This window comes from Myripristis murdjan, chromosome 4, assembly GCF_902150065.1.
Source record: "Myripristis murdjan chromosome 4, fMyrMur1.1, whole genome shotgun sequence".
Taxonomy (NCBI): domain Eukaryota; kingdom Metazoa; phylum Chordata; class Actinopteri; order Holocentriformes; family Holocentridae; genus Myripristis; species Myripristis murdjan.
Window position 1 is genome coordinate 17,430,017 of NC_043983.1, and position 23,940 is coordinate 17,453,956.

The 23,940-nt window shown below is 41.1% G+C and overlaps 1 protein-coding gene across 1 annotated transcript in view; it reads left to right on the plus strand.

Moving 5' to 3' along the window:
* Positions 1–4,692: 4,692 nt before the first annotated feature.
* The window catches only part of fryl (furry homolog, like), a 67,457-nt gene continuing 48,209 nt past the window's right edge, over positions 4,693–23,940 (plus strand). The window contains 4 exon segments of the mRNA XM_030049992.1: positions 4,693–5,215; positions 7,042–7,107; positions 19,252–19,460; positions 23,566–23,619. Of these exon segments, the coding sequence (XP_029905852.1) occupies positions 5,005–5,215; positions 7,042–7,107; positions 19,252–19,460; positions 23,566–23,619 (540 nt within the window). The 5' untranslated portion in view covers positions 4,693–5,004.

Genomic DNA, 23,940 nt, shown 5'->3' on the forward strand with positions numbered 1-23,940 from the left:
TTTTTGTAAAACCCGTTTTCGCCAACAACCTTCATTCTCAGCCATCCAGCATTTGTCACCAAAATGTCTACTCAATTCTCAGATGGCTGATAGAGCAAATATAGTAGAGACAAATCTCAAATGGAAAAAAAAAATCTACTTGAATATAATTTTTACACCTCGAATGTGTAAGCACCATAGCTAATGACTTGGCTTAAGTTTCTTAACATGGCTAGTCTCTGCCTCAACGAAAGCCCAGTGAAAGGGATCAGGAAGTCTGTAACCACGTGTAATCATGCCTTCTTAACTTATGAATTGATCATAACAAATAGTAATCAAAACCTGGCTTTGATTGACCTTGTAGTGGAAATTAAGATTAAGGCTTCTTAAACAACGGGTGCATCTTTTTGCCAACACAGTTTGTTAATTTTTTTTTTTTTTTTTTTTTTTTGTGTTGACAAGATATTATTGTCTGGCCAGTGTGACCCCAACTCTCCAGCCTTCACTGTTACTGTAGGCTAGTCTAGCTTGCAACTTGTTTGTTGCCAGTCTAGCAGTTATTCTTAAACTGATGTGAAATCATGATTATGTGATGTTGCAGAAGGTATTTGACACATTGCTTGTTGGTTCAATCCAAACAAGTATCTGGTTTTGTTGTGAAATGATTACAATGCCAACAGTGATTTATCCTCATTATCCGATGGATAATGTTGGGCTGCTGTATCTACCCATGAGCAACATGGATTCCAATTAAATATCGATTTACAGACATGACAATACAGGAAGATAAGACTTAACCACCATGGCTTGCCCTCCCTATAAGTCATCCAGAGACACTCACATTTACAGGCACCCTTGTTTGACACTAATGAGGATTAAAAGGGATCAGCTAAAGATCAGCTGTTAGGCAAAAATGCTAGCTATTTAGGATGGATTGGAAGATGGCTGTCATAAGAATCAGTTAATTGCCTTAAGATTAGAGGTGGCTAATTACAACCTTGTGTCCTTAATCCTCTCATACCTGCTCTCGCAAATATTGAACTGCTCTTAGAAAACCTAAGAGGACATTTTGGTATGCTAAATATTTGCTAAATCTAGTTATTGCCATTGGTCGTTGATTGGCCTTTTAAACCATTTTTCTTTTGTGATTGCTGTTTTAATATTCTCCATTATGGAGAACTATCTAAACTATACATGAAGTCTGTACACAAGATGATGGGACCTGAACGAGGATGGCTCTCCTTTCCTGCCAGACAGTTATTTTTTATTATTTTATATGACTTATAACTGCCAATAAAAGTTATAGAAAAAAATATCTCTCATCCTTCTTTTATGTCTACTATAAAGTATTAGCATGAAAACAAGACATTTCAGCATCAGTATTTTAGTACAAAGTGGTTACTAGTATAGGGACAAAAACAAGCACATTCCAGCTGTAAAAAATGTCTACATCATGTGAACGAATACAGTACCGTAGTCTCAAACCCCATCACTTTGCAATACTGGTTGTCCGCCAGAGTGCAGTTCTAACGGGGCTTTTTTATGGTGATGTTTACCATGAAATCTAGCAGAGTGTCTTTTCAGCAAGCTTGGGTGGACCCTTTATCATCAGGGTTGTCTTTTGTCTGTGTGGCTGGCAGTACTTTCTCCCATCTGGCCTCTAGAGGGCAGGACTGCTGCAAAACTGCTGCCCTGCATTTGTCCCACAGACCACTTGTGGCTGGCTGTGTTCATCACACTCTGCCACTTTGTGCTTAGTCTGCAAACTAGGTTTGGTACTGGAGTAGTTACTGAATAGATATTGGGACTACTGTGCATTTTGTGCAGAATTTTCAGAAATCTGTTTGTGTTTGTGAGAGAGAAGCAATGAGCAGTTGTTGCCCTCTCAGGGTGTTCAGTGGGTTTGTATATTTAAACAGTTACATCATCTTTCTGACATTTTCACACGCTGTAGCAAAGGGTGTGATGACTTCCTTAGAAGTTTGTCTGGCCATGGGCACACATATACACACACACACACACACACATGCAGCTTTACTCTAAGCAAATGTTTTCAGTAAAGCAGAGTGGCTGGTTTGAAGTGAGGACAATCAAGCTCTAATGTCATCAGTTGCAACTTGACTTCACATGTGTTTTTTCTGTGAAATACCACTGTTAGTATGTTATCAAGGGGATGAATATAATTATCTCCTAGAAGTGTAATGCAGTCTGTTTCACATAGCTACAGCTTACCATTGCTGTGATAATGCAACTGGAATGCCCCATGTCAAGACCAAAAATAATGCACAAGACACTGGAAGAGAATTGCCAAAAAAGATTTCAATTGTGCCTTACAAGAGTGCTTTACTAAAATATGCAACTTTTTTAGATTATGTATCTTTTAGCTTGTTAGAATTTTATACAGATTTACTTATTTTGATATGCAAATTGTTCCACAAGTTAAAGATCTTATTTATCTAATACAGTGTCCCTTTGTACATCATACCACAAATTGACATCCCTGATTATAGTCAAATGATAGGCATAAATGTATTTATTTAATTCCCATTCAAATGCGAATTAAGCAAGTGTTTTCCACCACTTACAGCAGCATGGCGCACTTTTGGAACACAGCTGGGTAGAAGTCATGTCAGCAGAGTTGGGAATTATCTAAATTCGGAGAATGAAAGCATTTGACAGTATACTGTTTTCAAGGCAACTATTTGGACAGGTGACAGTAGCAGAACTAGTTACAATATTAAATTTAATTGGACATTTGAAGAAACATCTTTTCATTTAGTGCAAGTTCACATTGTTCACAAGAAAATAAAATATTATTGAATTTATGGCTGTGGATAACCAGCCCTTCTACTTGTGTTTGTATTGACAACCCCAGCTACTGGTCCGAGTTGTGCTAAAAAACTTGCACACAAACAGCGTTGTGAATGTTCCAGTAAGCCAGTCTTAGTTGTCAGTCACTGGTTGAAAACTGAGACTAGAGAAAAAGCGTGTCTTATTATCGAAACGGTGGATTTAACTCTCACAAGGCTACCATTGGATTATTTGGATTAGTTTGTTTATGAGCTTCAGTTTGATTTGGTGGAAATGCAGACTTGTAACTGAATGAACTGTTTTTGTCGCTGCATTACTCATTTATGAGGCTTTTTATTTGTTAGCGACTCAGTCAAGTGATTTTAACCTATCTACATATAGCATATGTTGCTTACTTGAACAACTAATGCAAAATACGATCATTAGTTCTATAAATGCGGTTAGTTTGCTATGATAATGTTGTTCCAAATTGAGGGAGCAAGTTTGTGCCTTCAACACCTTGAATTGTGTGTGTTAGCATTCTAACACCAGACTTGCTAACCCCCCTTTGCTATGTTATGGCCCTTTGCACATTTGAAAATGATTACATTTTGTGCTTAATTCTGCTTGGTATGGCTTGCACTAGGTTCACTTAGTCTTGTTTCTCCATGATGGGAGTGCTCTCTTTTACAAAGTAAGACTCTTATCCCTCCTGTAGCTTCAGATGTTTGTAGAATTTTTAAGAACAGCAGTAAATAAAGTAGCACAAAACCTTTAACCTTATATTTGCCAAATTGCTTAGGATATAAAAAATTCCTTTTTAACCAATACTTGGTTGATAAATCAGTTGGCAGACTTTTGCTCTAATAACAGTCGAGTACCTGACTGTTGTCACACCAAGCCACCTGACATTGCCTTTATGTTATTATAGGATAAGCTCACCTTTTCATTTTATAAATAATCTTTGGGTCTTTGGTGTGCAAACTATGCCTAGCTTTACAAAACTGAATTAAACCGTGGTAACATTGACTAAAATAAACATTTTTTGCAACCAAATGATAGAGTAGCATAGCCCAATTGTTTGATTGCTGTGCATAGTGAATGTCATTATTGATGAATCATCAGAAAAGCTTGTCTTGAAGGTATTTTAACAGTGTGTTGGCCACTGGAACTGCAGTCATCTTTGCAGTTTTGTATTGATATCGCGGATTGGCTATATTTGTGCTTGGATGGGCTATTAATTTTTGCACACGCTTTCAGAGAATAGCAGATTGATTATTTCTTTAGGCGGGGAGCTTTTGTGAGAGTCAGCATAGCACTCTCCTCAGCTGAGGATATTTGGAAGAGTTTTAGTTTGCTGCAGGTATGAGCTGTGCAGTCAAGCAAAGCGCAGCAGTCTGTCACTACACTGTTTCACAGACCCTGTCAGCTTGCCCATTCTGCGTCGCTTCATAAAACTTCAGCACCATGAAGTAGAAGTGAAACCAACAAGGAAGGAGTGCTCTTGTTATTTGAGATAGTTACCAAGCAAGCGAACATGTATGTTTGTGTGTGAGCATCAACATGTGACAGTTCTGTCCATGATAAGGACTATCAGTGAAAGCAGGCGTGTGAGTAGTGCTTGCTCGCCCACTTTTCATGGTATATGTCAATCTCTTCCTCCTCTCTTCCTCTCCTTTTTCACTGGCGAAAGACGCAGGCCAGCAGGGTGTGGCTCGTGTCGTCTTTGTTGTGATTGGCTGGTGGCCCAGGAGTGTGCTATCTCCTGTGGAACATGTTCTAGTCCCGCCCCAGATAGCGCCTGGCACCTAGACATGGCCCAGCCCACTACCAGTTACATCACGGCCTGCAAAGAGTGCCATGTCTGTTTGCTTTCTCTTTCCAGTCTGAGCAGACAGGTAATGTTGCGGTACAGGAAGTTTCATACTCTGACATGTTGGCTAGCTACAATTGACAACTTCTCCAGTGCTAGTCTAGATAGAAAGCTTTAGAGAGGCAGACAGTTGGTGTCTCTTTTGCTCTGTTGGGAGAGTCTCAGGGGCCACAGAAGCCGTGGCGTTAAGGAAATGTGTCGTTGCTGTATGCAGGCAGCAGCTTGACACTTGGTCCATACCTGATCCACCTGCTTGTCTGTAAATGAAGATGAGGCAGACGTGTAGTTTGTGTTGGAGGACAACATGCCTCAGGCTGTTGAGCTGCACATTTGAGTGAGAGAGAGAAAGAGTTTAATGAAACATGGAGTTTCTGAAGAGCCTGGTCCCGGCAGTCATCTCAGGGGATGGACCCATTGAGCATGGGGGAGCGTTGCCCAGGGAGACGGGCCCACGGCTTCTTCGCATGAAGCGTTTGGGCCTGCTGGCCATGGGGCAGACCATTGACGAGGATCAGGTAGACCCAGCGACTAGCTCCTCCAGGCTTGCCCGACCCAGCCGGAGGCGCCTCAAAGGTATGACTAATTGAACAGCATTGGGTGGCAGGAGTTTTCTGTGTTGTTTTCAGTTTTCATCTGTTGTTACTAGATGGATGCTCAGTGCTTGAAACTTTAGTGTGGCTTTGCAGCTCTGGTTAAACCTCAGATGAGCTTGTCACACTGTACATTCTTAACATAGGATTGTCATAAATCCTGCGTTTCTATCATAACCTCTCTGTCCCCTCTCTGCATGTGTGCGCACACAGACACACACATACACACACTCCCAGTCTCACTCTCAACCCCAACCCAGAGCATGCTTTAACCCAGGAGCAAGGGCTTTACACTGTGTTCTTGTTAACAACACGTTAAATACCCATTGAGACACAACCAGTGACTTGTGATGAATTCTATTCTTAAGGTGAACAAAGTTCTTCTGGAGGTTCAGCAAACAAAAGAGGCTTTAGCCAGTTCTTCCTTGAAGATTGCATTTCAGTGATATTCTGCTTGTTACAGCCCATATTTAACCCCAGAGTCAAGAAAGACTCGCTTATTTTTCACATTTCATGTTCTTGATGATCTATTTTTCACTTTTTCAATGGTTTTAAGAATGTAATACTATTGAATCAGTGCTTCATTGTTCAGTGAACGGTGTAATAACAGTGTAACGCTGCTATGGTGCCATTTTGCTTAGCGCAATTATTGATTGATTGATTTATTCAAAAGGATAATCTCAAACAGTTATGGCTAACCCTGCTGCTTTTTCCATAAAGTATTAAAAAGAGGAATAACCTTCTTTGAATTTGGCTAGTGTGAAATGCTTGCAAGCCGTGGGCTGAGAGACATGTTAAAATTGGGTTGAAAGGGTATTCAGTAACCTTGGTGTAAATCACAGAATGTCATAATGTAATTGTCATAATGTAAAAGTCCTAAAAGCTCATTTCAGTATGACAGGGATCTTGATCACAATGCTGCTCCAGTGTTACCACATAGTGTAATTGTTTATTGTGTACTGCAATTATAGAATCCTGATGTAATAGACATATAGTAATCATGAAATATTTTATATATTTTAGTGAAGTAAAATATACTGACTGCAAAAAAGTGCCATACAATAATCTGTTCAAATTTATGGGTTGTTCTTGTGCAAAAAGAAAATCCCATTTTAATGGTTGTTTCTGCTGCTAGAGTGTTTTATGTAGTGCGGTACCACTTTATTTCTGTAGTTAAGCTGTCTAAACAATGGCTATGTTATTCTTCGTAGTTAAACAACTTTGGGTCTCTTATGCCTCTAAAATGGCTTGGACTGAGGATGTTTCTTCTTATTATGTGTACCATTGTCTGCGCGCACAGTAGTTGAGGGTTCAGTAGATGTATGCGTGTGTGTGTGCGTAGGCCACCTTGTTTGCATCAGCAGCAGGGTGATGATGACTCGTCAGTCTCCCAGCATGGCTTTGTTTGCAGCTCTGCCTGTCAGAACATGCTTTCTCCCTGTTTACTCATGGCTAAAACATGGCGGAACGCTCCCTACTCCTTCACTCACCCTGGGCTTTAGGAATAGGCTTAGGCTACACACTGGCAACTAGGTAAAGCAACCCACAGTAACAGATAAGCTTGCTTTAATATTCACATATGCTTTATTACATCCTGCCTGGGACAGTGTGTTGTGTGTGTGTGGTCAGCTGAGACTAACCATGAGAGGCTATGAAGTGATTTTCCCTTCCCTTCCCTAACCCAGGGCTATCTTGTAAAGAGTTGGCAGGATTGTCCATTTCAACACAACCACTTCAGTCTCCACACAGAATCAACCAGGAACAACACAAATATTTTTTCCCCTTTGTTTCTTTCTTTCTTCCAACTAGGACACATCCACCATATTAGAAAAATCTCCTTTGCATATGCTGTTGGTGGTGGTGGGGGGCATGAAGGTGAGTTATGAAGAAACAGAGGTGATTTTTACAATAGTTGACATAAGGAGAAGTGCAGAGATGCTAGTTAGTGTTGTTTAAGCGCGTTTAAGTGTCCAGAATCACTTGTCCCATGTTGTCAGGGATCAGTGGCACTCCCTTCTTTTGTCTTAATGGCATTGCCTAAGTTGGCTTTTAAGGTGGTGCTGCCCTTTTCTTTCTGTCATTTGTCATGCCATGCACACATTGACATCATCTGATTCCTGGATGTACAGCTGAATTCTAGGGAAGGGTTTCATTAGGGCATGTATTTGGTTAAAGGGTGCTGCAGGTTTCTCATTTGTAATTGGGGTGTGTTTGGAGCATGTGACTGAATATGGGTGTGTACTGGTGGGATGTACTTCGGTGGTGGAAGATGTCTATGTGATTTTTGTCTGAATAGTTCATAGGGTGTGTATCCAGACAGCTTGGCCAAACATTTATTGGGTTTCTTAAGTAGTTATTAGCCAACACTGTATATTTTAACAGCTGTGAAAGAAACCCCATAATGTTGTAGCCTGGCACAGACTGTGCACTTAGTGGGAAAACTGTGTCATAGCTGGGGAGACAAATGGTATGAATCATCATTAATGCTCTTCTGCCAACCAGCGATCCCATCACAATCTCCTCTACAATGAACAACTTGAAAACAGCTGCTTTGAAGATGGGCTATGAGGAATGGGGTGACCTTTCTGTACCTGTATTAAGATGAGTTTTAATTCTAATTTGGCTGGTGCACTCCTCTGTACTGCTCTGTCATTCCATAGAGACAGGATGCTGCTGACCTCAGAATGACTACTGAAATGACTTGTCTCGCAGGATTTGGTAGGCAAATCTCTGCAAAATGTGGTTGTTCATGCTCAACCTATGCTGTGCAAAGATGACAAAGAAGGAGCTGTCATTGCATTTGAAAGTGTTGGTTGTTGGTAAAGTGGGTATAAAAATGAGTCATTCACAAAGGAGTTTTTGATAACTCTCATTGTCAGAAAACAACAGAGCAGTACTTCCTGGCAGTTGGACAAATCCAGCCCAACCAAGTTCGCCTAGAAAGGCTCTTGTGTGTCATTAACCATTCTGAGAGAGTGAGACTGCTGGCCTCTAACTCAGGGGAGTGAGTGGAAGTGAGGACCTGCGCAGGTTGCAGAGTTGTGTTGCATGCACAGACTACTGTGATGGACCTAATGGTGTGTCCTCTACAGCCCAGGCACCACTGGGGAGGTCAGGGATTGAATTACAGCTCCTATCGATTATTGTTCCCACCGCCACTCTTGAGAGAGGCCAGAACAGGAAATGCATCCTCCACTCTGTGGGCTCCTGGGAAGAACAGTCTGCCAGTGATGTCTGCATCCAAGATGGCCAGCTGTCAATCATTACCCCCACTTTGTGAATGGAGCTACTGTAACTTGACTTGGTTGTGCATTTAGAGTGGAGATTTGATCAGTGAGCTCTTCTTTCCTGGAACTCAGTTATTAATGATGTTTATTTGAAGTCTTCAGCTTACCTCAGCTCTTTTGGTCAGATGCTCTAATGGTACCAGAGGTAAGATGTTGCTGGTTATTCCTCTGCATTTCTCAAGGAATCTAATGACCTTGCACCCTGTTCTGGACAGTGAAGCACAAAATAACACAATTCTGTGACAGTGGCACTTTTCCACTAGCACCTACTCGGCTCTACTCGGCTCGCCTCGGTTTCAGTCGTTTTCCATTACAATTGAGTACCACCTCATAGCAAGGCGGTGCACCGTCAAGCTCCCTCTGGATTTCATTGGTCCGCCACCAAGCACAGAAAAGTCTCCACCTCTTCATTTGACCACGGTACCGGTTTGCTTGCCATTTTCCAACTTTGCCAACTTCAGTGATGATCAATGCGCACGGTCACTATTGCGTTTTTTTTTTTTTTTTTTTTTTTTTTTTTTTTTTTTTTTTTTATTCCGGGTTTGGTTTTCGTGAAGGAGTTGCTCTCATGTGTTGTCGCTCCCTATCCAATCAGTGGCCCAGATTTATCTAACAGACATTTCTCCAATGGAACCGCAGCTTTCGTTCTCAACCACACTAACTATAGGCCAATCAGAAGTAGGGTGGGGCCGGACTTGGATATTGACAATCTGTTGCCTACAGTGACGCACTGCAACCCACAGGATGTACCACAGGTTCATGAAGCCCGGGGAAGACAGCAAAGATGTCAATAAGGGCGTTAAGAATAAATGGCGCTCGGCTTAGATAGAGGAAAATGGGAGCAATGCGGCAATAGATAAATTTAACTGGCCAAAATAATTCATTTGCATTGTTGTATTGCATAATACTTTAGATAGTCTCATACAGTTTTTAATCAGATGCACAACCAAAATAAAGCATATCTTCACTTGATAGAAAGGACTGAAGGAGTATGTCGTATAGACATAGTACAGTGACTAATTTATTAAAGTCATAAAGAAGTAAATGACTTTTTTTCATTGTGATGATCAGTTCATGGTCAGATCATGGTCCGCTCAGTAGCATTCTCACTAAATCTCCACTGAAGTTGAGTGGTGCTGATTGTGGTAACTTAGTAGTAACTAGTAACAAGGTGTTATAAGTGTAACACCTTGATACTCTTGTTCTTAATGGTGGTGCTTTATCACCTGGACTAAGCCTTCATATTGTTGTCTTCTCGTCTTCTTATTAAATGTACAATACTTCCAAGAATGTTTTGGTCACTAATCTGTTGTTGCAAGACTTTGTGACAGTCAGATGAACAGCAAGATCTCCATTTCTGGATGACCAAGCCATGGGGCAATTTACATTGTATCACTTAAGTAATGAGGTGAGATTGATTCTTGTTATCCCTAAAAATTGAATTTTTATTTTTATTCTTTTTCTTGCACAACACATGGTTTGTAGGACTGTGACATTCAGTAGCTAGAGGAAGAATTTATATTTGATGCTTGGCGAGTGTTAATTTTGGATCCTGCACCAAAGCACTGTACAAAATCTGCAAGGCAGAGTGTCCTGCTGCCCCTCAGTGGAAGTCTGCATCAGGTTAGCGCCAGCCAAGGTTTGACAAAGCATCCATTTGTGTAGTGTTTGTTTGCAAAGAGCTCTGCCTGGTTTTGCATAACTTGTGTTGTGAAGGGCTGTCATGTGACGCAGGGAGAGGTTGAGGGCGAGAGAGAGACCAAGAGACTGAGCTGAGGAGAGGAAGACAAAGAGTATTTGTCTGTTGCACTCTTATCTGTTCTTCTCAGAATATTTTGTTAACAAACTTAATCCTGCGCTTGACCACAAATTAGTTGATGTCATGTGGATCTGTTTTGAGTCTTTGTGAGGGGAAGGCAGCCTATCAACATAAGCTCACATTCAGATAAAACATTCACACACACACACACACACACACACACACGCACACATGCTCACACATACACACACATTGGGATGTTCATCACTAATGCAGTGTGTAGTGTGTTACTGTGTCTGGTGGCTTTTTGACAGAGCCAATGATGTAATCCCTATGACTCCAATGGGTGTGTTCAGTTAGTTTACCCAGGCGGATGAGGTGTCATCCCTTTCATGCCGTGCTCTAGGACTGGCTGGCAGAAGACACTGGCTGCAGTGTCAGGTAGCCATGCCCCAAGTCTTGATTTCCAGCAATAGGAATATCATATTTTGTTAATGTTGGGATGGGGGTGTGAATAGGAGTTGGGAGTGTTAGTTGCACTCTTTTGGTGTGTTTGGGCCCCCACCTTCCACTTTATTCTCTGTTTCTGTTCCCCTTCTTCTCTGTTCCATCCTCTCGCTCATTTCTTTCCCTCCTACTGCAGTCAGGGATGACGCATCAGTATTGCTTTGGAGCTTACAGGAAGTGTAGTTTTGATAGGCCAGTGGAGAGGCAGCACAGTAGCAGCCTCTGACATGCGTTTGCATTGCTGAACCACAGCCAGGGAACACTCGCAGCATTTTGATGACATCAATCCCCCCCACTCCTCCACACCCCTCTTGCTTTTGAAACAGTCTCTCTCTCTCTCTCTCTCTCTCTCTCTCTCTCTCTCTCTCTCTCTCTCTCTCTCTCTCTCTCTCTCTCTCTCTCTCTCTCTCTCTCTCTCTGTGCGTGTGTGTGTGTCTCTCTCTCTCACACACACACACAGAAAATAGCAGGCATCAGTAAAAGAACAACAGCTAGCTAGGAAGAGGAGGGGCTGTCTGTGAGCGAATTGGGAGGGAGAGAGCTTGGCAGGGGGAGAATAGCTGACAGTGCTAGCAGGGTAGGACTCACACACACACAGGAAGAGGAGAGGAGAGGGAATATTGCCATGCGTTGTTGAGACTTTTTTTTCCAGGGTACTGCTATACTATTCTTCTCCGGTCAGCAACCAAAGTTCTCCTGCTCTAATCTTCCCTTGGCTCTCTGGATTTCTCTGCACTGGGATGGAGATGAGGAACTCGGTGGATTGGCAAATGGACAGGAGTCATCGTGGTGGAATACTTCTCTAACTAGCCAGGCTATGCTCTCTCTCCTCTCCTCCTGGGGTGTTTTCACTCTCCACTGAACTAGGCAACAGCAGAAACATAGTGGTCGCCCTTCTTGGGCCTCTCTCCTCCACAGCTTACACTGGCTCTTTCGTTGAGGATGCCACCCTTAGCCAGTGCGTGTGGAGGATAATACTTAGCTCCAGTCAAGACGGAGGAGCTGGAAGCGTGTGGGGTGTGTGTGAGTGTGTGTTTCTCAGCGGGTGTAAGGTTTGTTTCCCAGGAGAGTGGAAAAATTAGTGCCTTTTTGGGAAGCTTAAGTTTTGACTGTCGTCATGCTGAGCCTGCAGGATTCGGTCTTCTTTGAGATCAGCATCAAGTCTCTGCTCAAGTCGTGGAGTGGCAGCTGTGAGTACCCTGCCAGGCTTCCACATGTTTACATACCGTACTTGGTCACCACGCTTATCTACCACAAACAGCCAGCACACCCCATGCAGTACTAAACATGCTCACATGCTATGTATTCATGGAGATTTCCCATCTGCTTATTCAAGAAAAGTTGTTAGCACTTGATTTGTCAAGGTGATTGATCTGTTTGGCCAAGGTGTTGCCAGGCTTTTTGATGTATGTGCAGGCAGCAGCAAAGTTCACACCGTTAGTCTCCCCTCTATCACGTGCTCATTTCCCTCCTACTGGCTCCTTTCTGTCCCATAAGGAATGCTTTCCTTGATGAGCATCTGCAGATACAGACACTGATTACACGCACAGGTCGATTGGAACTACATTCCTCTCAAGGTTCCTCTTAAGTCGACGGCTGCTCCGGTTGTTCCTTTGCCCTGTTGTTCCATCGTTGCCACTTCTCTTACCATCTAATTCTGTCTGTGTCTTATTCTCTCCCAGCTGCGCTCAAATGCCCTCTTCGTCCCTCTTTTTTTCCCCCTCTCACTTTCATAACCCCCCTCTCTCTCATCCTCTGGGACAGCTAATGTTTCCCTGCTATTGATCTGTCTTCTGGTTCCCTCCTATTATTAGCTTCCCATACAGCCCATATTCCATCAGACATCAGAAAGTGCCTGCCTCTTCCATCCCATGGAGACAAAAGTGGAAGGTAGATCATAGGTAAAATGTCCAATTGGTACTGCTTCATCACTCCACTTTTTAATGACCTAATAATTACATAATTCCTGTTCTTTAGTTGAGTCTTGACTTCACTTCACATGAAAACTGCAGATAAATCTCAATTTCTAAAAGGTGCCTACACCTGTAAATACTCTATTTCATGATGAAACTATACATTTTTAAACCAGCTTTTTGGCACTGAGTAAAGACATCGAATTTTTTGCTAAGGAGCCATACTAATTTGTTCATGGCTGTTCATGATGAATGTATGGAAAATCCATCCCTCCATTTTTCATATCTGTTCATTCCTGTCATGAGGAGCCTATCCCAGCATGCCTTTAGTAGAAGACAGGGTAATACCCTGAACAGGTTGTGTCTTTGTGTTGGTGCGGTGATGGACTTGCAATGTACACACACATGATTTGGAGCAATTAGTTCACCAGAGCTGTTTGTGTTTGGGCTGTTGGAGGAAACCCCTCGCAAGTTCACACAGAAGAGACCAGGGCTGAGATTTGAACCCAGGACCTTCTTGCTGAGACAACAGTGCTAACCTCAGAGCTATGGTGCGAACTTGCATTGAAAGTCATGTAACAAAATGATTACAGTCAATACTCTGTGGACTTGCGGTCATTATGTTTATCTTTTTTGTTCTGAACCCTCACCCAGCGTCTGTACACAAAATGACTTTGTCATCACAAAATCATTTTGTTTTTCATTAGTGGAATTAAAGCATGACAAGCAGGGTTACTGACCAGGTCTTTGTTATTTATAGAAGTTACCCAAGCACATGAAATGTCCTGTCCATTATCCTCACATTTTCAAACAAATACCACAAGCAAATCACTTGTTCAGATGCAAATTTGGAATAACAACTGATTCTTACCTGTAGATAGACTCCCAGCACTAAATCCTTACCCTAATTTGCTTCTTCTTCTTATTCATTTTTTGTTAACTAATTCTAAAGCTTTAAATGAATACCAGCGATTCTCCAGTATTGTCATAGGTATATATACATTAGATTCCTAGACTACAGTGTATTTTCATGAAGTTTAAGAGTGCCCTTGTGAATAGCACCTGGGACTCACCTGATGCACTCCATTATATATGCTGTATCACATCAAAATTGTTTGACTTGGATGCTGTAGGTAGGGAACATGTGACCCTGTTCTGATGAATTATCAAGTATATAGTGTTATAACCTTGACAATCAAGTTGTTAACCACAAAAGTCATGTCCTTGCTTGTAGAGTGCACAACGGAACCAGGGGTGTTCATACATTTTTTGACCTTCTGCAATATATAAATAGTTCTAAAATGTAATGTTATGTTTGTAAACACTGGATTAAAACAGGTCTATTCTTTATAATCTTTAACTATAGGTTGAGAAAGACACAAAATGTAATTCGAACTTGTCAATTGTTAAAGTTAATATAACCCAGGTTTATTTAAAAAAAAAAAAAAAATCTTTAATACAGCACTGCTTAAGTTACAAACATTCAGTTGCATGGTATAACATTCAGAATATTCATTAGAATATTAGTATAATCTTTCTTATAATTGTCTTATTATACGTATATATTCTATTTTATGGTAGTGTGGCAAATATCCTCTGAAAATATGTGACAGACATTTGTTTCTTGCTCCACAGTTGTTTCTAGGAGGGTCATGTGCCTAAACCATCTCTTGGGCTGCCCTCTACTATCAACCCCTCCCTTCTATTCTTTCCCTCTTCACTTCTGTGTAAACATATAACATCAGAATAGTGTTGACTTTTATGGCTATTATGCAAACATTCCCTATTAGGCAAAATAGCCTGCACAGACCACAGGTGATCGAGCCTAATGGTAACATTTTTTATAGAGTTACATAATCTTTGAACAAGTTCGCCTTTTCTTTGGAAAAAGACTTCTCTTTTATTTTTGCTGCCCAATCTTGCTTTAGTTGTCTTTGGTTTTGATTTAAAACTAGGCACTGAAATATATGAACAGCAAACACCACCACCGCAGGATAAGCAATGCTTGAACCAAGTGTTGCAGGTAAGGATTAAACCGTTTGTGGCAGTTAGGGTGGAGAAAGGATAGGTTGGAACTTTAAGTTCTAGAAGGCACCCTCCACCTCGGGCCCCATTCCCCCCTCAGTAACACCACAGACTGGGTCATTGTGTGTCCTTCAGAAATGTCTATAGAAATGACTGGCACTGTTAGACCAATTGCCAGTGGAGTAGATCACATGCATACATTTTTTGGAATAAAAATGTTTACAATAAAATAGTCCTTGAGATTATTTTTATTTGAAAACAGACTTGTTCCTGAAAATATTTACTCTTTGTTGAGCTAAAAATTGTCTGCTTGCTGTTCAGTAAAGACATTCAACTGTTGGGTAAACAGCTTTTTTCCATTTGCCCCTCTTCTCTAATTAATGTCCCCTTAGCTCCCTCTTCCCCCATCCTGTGCTGGTTGCCAGTTCTTCATTGGGCCTCTCAAACAAAGAGGGTAAGGCCCAGTCTCAGCAACTGTCTCTATGCTGCTTTGCCAAAACTTCTATCCCTGCACTGTCTCTTTCTGGTGTCCTTTTTTTTTTTTTTTTCAGAATTTGCTTTTAATATATGTTGTTGAATATTCCAACCCACAGTGTACTTCCTGTCCTTGGGGTGGGCCCTAGATATGTTGAGTTGCAACACCCATAAGGTTATGTTTTTGTATTTGTTTATCACTGTATGCATGTATTGTGTTGGTGTTTTTCACCTTCAGATGCCACTTTTTTTTTTGCTTTGTATCACTTAGGCTCTTTTTTTTTTTTTTTTTTTTTTTTTTTTTACAATTCGGATCTAGCCAAAGTGAATGGTAAACCAGCAGTAACTCGTTAGAGTCTAAACATGTTAAGACACAATGGCAGCATTGGCGCTGCCACACCACATAAACATTAGCCCTGTTTCTTTGTCTTGCTCTTTTTCACCAGAAACCCGTACACGACTCTGCATTCCAACACTGTGTGCGTGCGTGCGTGCGTGCGTGCGTGCGTGCGTGCGTGCGTGCGTGCGTGCGTGTTTGTTCTATTGTTCCTGGTTGTTCTGAGATCGGAAGTGAGTGGACCTTAGGGAGAGCTCTATTTTTACTGTGACAAGGTGGAGTCACTGCTCTAATAGTTGTGTAATCCTGCTGGGTGCTCTGTTCCTTGATTGCAGTCATGGACTTCTCTGGCACAGTGGGCTTAATAGGCCTCTCGCAGAATAAGCATGATAACAATAAGCATGTTCTTTTTCTGACTTTGACTTAAGCTTGTCACCACTTTCTGTCATCGTTCTCTTGTTGTCTCTTTACAGTGGAGTTCAACTTGTAGGCCTAGAAGTTGTTTATATCTATGGATAGTCAACAGCAGTTCTCCCAAATGTTTATATCTTTTTGGTTAAAGGTAATTGAAAATAGATTAAATGGATGATTGACCCTCTGTAGAACTGGTAAATCAGTTGCCAGAGAAACTGATTTAATGTTGTAGTTGGGGGGCACCCTGGAAAACTTTACACACCATTTTGAGTTAGCTGAATCTTGCTTTTTTCATCATGTATATTGTGTATACTGTATTGTGTATTTTTATATGGGTACGTCCTTTATCATTTCTTGCGCCGCTTGGAAATGGGTGTGACTGACACCGTGTTCATCAGTCCTTCGGTCAGCAGTTAGGTCCATAGCAGCATATTGCCTAATCTATTTAGTTGATTGTCATGAAACTTGACATCATTCATGCTGGCTACAGGATGAAACCTGGCAATATGAGTGACCCCATGACCTTTGCTTAAAGCCACCAGCATATCAAACAAGGCATCTGTGTTCGAAGTAACACAATTGTTACAAAATTTGTGTTTTTTCTACTAGTGGCCTTTTTCAAGAATTAATTACAACTTTGGACATACAGAAAAACGTACCGTAAATTCTGATGATCGCATAATTAGACATCCCCTACACAGCTGCATAATGGTTCAGGGTTCTGGTCAAGTGCATGAAAAAAAGGAAGACAAAGTTAACATAAAGCATTTGGTTTGATCCTTTGCTTGTACTTGCAAAAACTTTTCTTTCTATATTTATTACTATGTGCAGGGCATTTTTGGTGTTGCAAGAACATGTTGACCTCCTAAACTCTGAGAATTTTTTGCTACCTGAAAAGGTCATACACCACTTAATGGTGCAGCACAGATACGCTTAATATTTGGTTTCCTTAAGCTGAGGGCAACCTTGTTTGTTTACATGTTATTAATAGAGCATATATATTTGCAATGATAAATGAATGGGGAAATAGAAAATGAGCTTTTGACTTTTGACTATGAATGAGTCAATCGAGTTTGTGGTGAATGTCTGGCCTGACAGAGAGAGGTTTGCCTGTAACCTCACAGGTTTTTTTGACCACTTTCTAAGATTTGTGCAGGGGGGTCAGTTTGAGGAAGGAATGGTGGTTTGGCATATCACAAATGACTCCCCATTGAGACAGAGAGAGGGAGAGGGAGGGAGGGAGAGGGAGAGAGAGAAAGTAGGGGAGAGTGTTGCAGGGACTTGGCCCAGAAAAGGATGCCTTGCATTTTTTTCTCATTCTGTTGTTGAGTGGAAAAGTACAAACAATGTTGGGTTTCTCATTTATGTGAGCCAGTCAGCAGTCCAGCTGGCCCAGAGTAGCGGAGAGAGATACAGAAGAGTAAGACAGACAGAAAGAGAGAAGGATGGAGGGTGTAGAGGGCACAACAGTGATTGGTTGTGGGGAGCTGGCTATGTGACATCATTGGGGTGTTGGTGGAACACAGTAAACAAAAAGGGAAATGTTTGAAAGGCTCTCTGTTCTACAGGACAACATTACCACTACACTGCTAACACTTGCCATTCTGGTGCCCCTGGTCCTCCCAGATTATTTTAGTAATAGTAATAGTAACAATTATAGTTATAATAACAGTAACAATAATAGTTATAGTAGCATTAGAGACTTTTTTACTGTTGGTCAGTGTCATACTGATCAGTCAGTGCCAGCATATTAAATGCCATATGTTTAAGATTTTTTTTCCATTTTATTTATTTTGGTTAGGTGTCTTTTTCTGGGCAAGATGTTGAGTGGTTAAAACAAAAGAATAGCTTAATGCATATTTAGGAGTAGGCCTAATTGATTAATCAAACTCTTGCAGTGTTTTGTTGTATAATATGCATGTTACCACAAGACACTTGATGTAATACAATGTTTTGTTTTTTTTTTGTTTTTGTTTTTTGTTTTTTTTGAAGATTATTATTTTTTGGCATTTTGTTTTATTTGACAGTTAATGTAGAAAGAGACAGGAGAGGCAGGGAAGAGAGGGGGGATGACATGCAGCCAAGGGCCTGAGGTCGGATTCAAACCCAGGATGCTGCAATATCAGGATGTAGTCAGGCTTTGACACATGGTACAAGCTTTTATCTGGTGTGCTACTGGGGCACTCCCAAAAAAATGTAATTCAACACTGTGCTTGATGACTAGTAGATTATGCTATCTTTTCCTAGAATTTTAACGTATTTGTCTTATTTTTGCTCAGCAACAAAAAAAGACACACAGCATCCACTGTGTGTGAACCTGGTAACTATTTTTACATGCCACACTACTTTGCTGAAAACTTGTTGCTGGGTGTGAACATTTCTCCTTTGTACGTCTTGTTAATTTTTACGGCTGTTTTGCTCCTCGCTATTGTTTAAATTACTCAGAACACATGGACGTTTCCGTGACAACGAGGAGGAAACAGAGCTAGGCTTTTCCCAGCAGGGAGTCTGGTCAAGGGTCAGTTTACCACTGACAGCCAGCTTTTAGCTGGCCTTCAACTTCCAGATCTTTACAATTGTGTTTCATGGGTGCGGTTTAATCCAGTGCAACCTAGTGATGTGCCCACCTGTACCTTGGCTGCCTGGGCTTGGAGCTAGAGTGGCAGTTTGCAGTGCAGGTGGCATCAGCACCTTTCACTGGCAAACAATAAATCATCTGAAGCTCCAGTAATAGAGGTCTTTTTGTAAGGGTCTTTCAATTGAAAAGCCTAGATTTCTACCTGGTTATGACAAGACTGTACTCAATTCTCAGGAGCAAAATTTTGAAAATCACACCAACACCCAGAACGTACTCTTAATTTTTAATTTGAATGTAATTTCCTAGGCATTGCATTGCATCTGAAATTGAAAAAAAAAAAAAAAATCTCATCATCTCTCATCATCTCTCATGCACATCCAAAAATCTAGATCCAGGTGGAAAAACCTAAATGGCATGATAAGTGGTAAAACTAAAAAACACCATGGAGTCAACTCTAGTTTGCAGACTATTTTTTCCACATCTCCATAATATATAATACTAAACTTTCATTACATCCCTTAAATGCAGTACTTGGACATTTAGATTTGTGTACAGCAATAATGAGAAAACAGCCTCTTAATGTCATTAAGGCTTTAATGATAAGCTTATGATAAGAGGTAACGCAAGAGTGTTGCTCTCAGTCACTGATTGACACTATATGTGACCCTGCTGTTTTGACTGCCTTTGTCTTCCTGCCTAACCTCTGCCCTCTGGCCTCCCCACAGCTTCTGCACCAGTCAGCAGCAGCGTGAGTAGACGCCGTGCCCCCTCTTCGGTGACTCCCCTCTCGTGGGAGAAACGCAACGTTGCCGCCATGTCGAGCATCACCATCGACCCTGAGCTCAAGCCCGGGGAGTTTGTCATCAAGAGTCTGTTTGCTGAGTTTGCTGTGCTGGCTGAGAAGAAGATAGAGGTGGTGATGGCAGAGCCGCTGGTGAGTCCACAGTGGTTGCAGCACAAGTGTCAGGAAACGCAAACAAATTTGACTCCTCATTCCAGTCACAGTAGCACATTGTCAGTTTGTGGTGTTACCACGGCTTGGCCTAAAGCTAAATAAAACTTTTCTCTGTTGTGCTTACACCACAACTTCTTTCTTGCAATTACTTGTCATGCATTCAGCCTATGATTACACTACTCCAGGCAAAACTGAAACTCACTGTAGATATGTAAGGGAAATAGATATTTTTACATAAGCTACATATGAGAACCTAATGAAAGAAACCCTTCAACAGAATTTTGTCCTGTGGTTATCAAGTGTGTTCCAATTGAACAGGCTAGATTTGTTGTTTGTTTCTAAAATGAAAGACACAGTGATGACATTTGTTACTTCCTCCAAGAAAGGAAAAAAAGAGGAAGCTTCCAAAATTTTAAAGTCAGGACTACATGGGTTTATTTTTATATGCAGTCACCAAGCACCACCTTTTTCTGGACATGATCAAAAATTATGGTTTTTCAGTTATACAATTTTCTTAATATCACTTGCATTCAACTTACATATATTAACATTGACATGAATGGTAAATACGTATTAACCATCACACCATCTTCTACCTTTACTAATGTGAAGAGACTGGATTTAAGAAAAACAAAGAAATATTTTTACAATTTCTGGCACAGTCTTAGTCATGTCTCCATTTAATGGTGGCTGCACCTTTAATCTGATCTGGTTCGATCATGCTGTTTTTTTTGTGTATCTAGACCTGCTGGAACTCTGCAACAGTATTAATGTTGCCAGATGAAAATTGGGCAGTCCTGCAAAAAAAAAAAAAAAAAAAAAAAAGAAGGGCAAAAAAGTCAAATTCAAAAAATCTAGTGTTCCTTAGTTGGATAGTGCCCTTGGCTAAGTTATAGACCATGTCTGGATGAATGAGGTTGTTCACACTTGGTATTAACAACTGTCCTGAGAAATCTTAACACAAGCTGACACCTTCAAGTATAGCTATAAACAGCAGCAATGCGTCCTGCGTGATCGGATCTCAGGATGCATTCAGAGGTGATTTGGGATGCTTGGGTCCTCATTGCATTAGAGGTGTAAACAGACATGTGTCCCAGGACGCATTGAAGGACTGCCTACTAACCTGATGTCCTCAGTCTTTTCCAGCCCAACACCCCCAACACTGGCCAGACTGTCACTTTTCCATCAGAGAAAATATCTTACCTGAATTGCCTGACTGTCAGATTTGTTGTTTAAATGCAAGTTGAATTTTGTGCCCCGGCGTGAATAAACACACTCTTTCTAACCCGAGATGTGATAGAGTTACAATAGGAAAACTGAAGAAATATTATAGCAGCTGTGCGCATGTGTACATTTTAGATACTGCAGGAATACCACAGAAATACTACAGGTTGATTTATCCACCTAAGTGGAGAGCCCTCTCAGACCAGCTGGAATAATTAAATAATCTGAGTTTGAACATGCTCGGTTCGAGCTATAACAGATGTGAATTGCGTCTTCAGTGATTGACAGCCCCATTAAAATGAGGCTGAAGTGCACAAGATGTCCCCTTTTGTTAAATATCTGCTGCCTGTTAAATGCTGTTTTATTTTTATTTTTAGTGTGGAGGGAGGATTAGCAAAGTGGGAATTTCATTTTACGCTCTCTCTCTCTCTCTCTCTCTCTCTGAAATGATACGTTTATTTGCATATAGAGCGGGAAAGTGATATCCGAACACAAGTGGACGGGCGAGACACATGTTAATGCCAGGTTTGTACGGACAGACTGACAGCTGTCCGCTTGTATTCGGATTTCTCAGGATGGTTGTTAATACCAGGTGGGAACAGCCTCTGTGTACCATGCAGTGTCTGTCGGACTAACTGTGTGCCAGTTATGGCCCTATTGTGTTGGTTTGTTTTTGTTTGTTTGTTTGTTTTTTTGTTTTTTGTTTTTTATACCACCACCATTAGGCCAATTGATAAAATATTTGAGCTGGTGTTAGCCACTGTCCTCCGTCCTCACAAGACCAAATTTCGAATCTCTACCATCATCTTGTGTACAGTCGCGCTCCATCTCCATCTCAGTTTCTATCTTTCTTTGTCTCTATCAGGTAACCTTTGGTACCTGAACCTTTAATTAATCAAACCAAATCGATAAACAACTTAAGAATCATTCTTTGAGGAAAAACATATTAGCCTGCAAAAAAGGGAAAACAAGTAATAAAAAAAAAAACAACAAAGAAATACCTGTGATGGTTAACTTTCTCAGCGCTTCAGATGTTGCAGCATTATGGCAGTAGTGTGATCATTGTTGCAACTCTTAATTTATGTCAACTCGGTTTTCAAAGAGTATGCCGAGTTTTTGTGCATATTTTAACAAGAATGTTAATTTGAGGACATTATATCAACTGGAGGGAATGTCCTAAGACGTTCGCCTTCTGAGCAGCTCTCCCTCCATTCAGCTTTCAGTTTAGCTCAGGTTATTTCCTTGGTTTCTACCCTTGGCTTTGGCCATCTCCCTTCCTTTTTTTTAAACTCTTAACTTTTTTTGAAACTTGGTTACTGTTAATGTGTTGCTAATTGCACACTGAAATGGGATTATTTTGCTGTGTCGTTAACTGCCAAAACTGTAGCCATGATCAGCGAAAGACGTGCATTGCAGATGGAGAGCGATTTTACAGCTTTCCAGCTCACTACAGCACTGCTGAAACCACAGGACAAGACTGCAGTAACAACGTGTTTACTGTTGTATTTTCATTTAGCTGGAACAGAGCTGTGCAGCAGTTTAGATCTTAACAAAAGATAGTATTTATATAGTATAGATAGTATATTTTATATTTATTGTGTTTTTGTTTAAATTGAGTAAGAATATTGAGTAGGGCTGTCCCAAATACCTTTTTTTGGACTTCAAAGCTTGGACAGCAATATTTTCATGGTATGCGAACCTTTGCTACAATAGGGGGTGGTGGGGTTATGCTGACAACGGCTTAATGAGTGGTGTTTCTGTGTGAGAGAGAAAAAGTGTTTGTGCATGTAGTCAAACACATAGCCTGGGTAACAGACCAATATATTATATGCACTATAAAAAGTTGAATATTTTAACTTTTTGCTGTCTTCGATGAATTTGCAAGATTGAATTTGAAAGATTACTGCCCCCCTCAAAGAAAAAGGGATTCAAAAACTGGTTTTGCTGTTGATTACTATGGCAATGAATGAAGCTTTGAAGCATTCCAGTCAGCCCTCATATTGAAAAAGAGTTGTGTCACTGTTCATGTGAAAACTTGTGGGTCCTAGCCATTGTTGAACTGAATGTGAGCCTCAAGTGACTGCCTCACCCTGTTAGAAATCTTGATGTGTATCTGTCCCTTGCATGAGATGTCCATCCATCACACTATGGAGTAACATTTATGTAATGCAGCAGACATGCACTCTCCAGAGCAATGGGTGGCAGTAATGCTTCTCAAAAGCTGGTTGCCAACTGCTGTTACAAAGGAGAAAGGAGAAGATGCTGAGTTGGGTACAATTTGGTCTACTTTATAATTTATGATCACTTTAAAGAATAAGCACAAACACCAGCAACTAGATGTGACAGGATATCAGATAACATGAACAGTTGAATCCACTATTTGTGCTCAAATAGGCCTAAACCTTTTATTTTGCTATGTGTTTGTTGTTGTTCTTATATTTGGAGTTTGCTGCAAGGCAGTGGATATAAACAAACAACTGTGGTCACAAGTGTGGTTGAAAATGTGCAGAATGCATCTCTGGCCTCTGTTCCCATTCTCTTTTGTCCGTCTAGTGGTGAGGCTCTAGATACAGATTTCCTGGCTGGCTGTTTGCACAGGAGCTGCTGGCTTACTAATGACCTCAATCTGATAGTAGCTCATCTCACAGTCATTCAGCTACTACACTGCTGTAGATCTATGATGTACAGTGCTCTGCTGTTTCACCTCACTACTCTTCATCTAGCTGGCTGATATGACTGCCATAAATCTCCCATTGTGAAAGGAACAACAGCATCTTTCCTTGTTTAATTACACTTTTTCTCTGACCCTTCCATATCTCTCTCTCTCCCTCTCCCTCTGTTTCTCTCTTTGCCTGCACAGGAGAAGCCCCTGTCCCGATCCCTCCAGAGAGGAGAAGATGCACAATTTGATCAGGTCAGTCCAGCTGTAATAAAAGGGGAAAGAATCTATCCCTTTCTTGCCTGTGTGCATGCTTGTTTGCTCTTCATTTGCCAGGACTGGCAACACTGCTGTCACCTGAGTGTGTGCAGTAGTTGAATTCCCCAGCTCCACCCAATCAACCCTCCATTCAGTGGCCCATCTGTCGCTCATCTCTGGCTGGTGCAGAACTCTATACAATGGGCCTGCCTGATGCAGAGTGCTTTGTTCAGCGCAATACAAAGCCAACGAGGATATGGTGCTATAGATCCAGCTGTCTCCATTGTGAGTGAGGGAGAGAGAGTGGGCTGAGTGAGC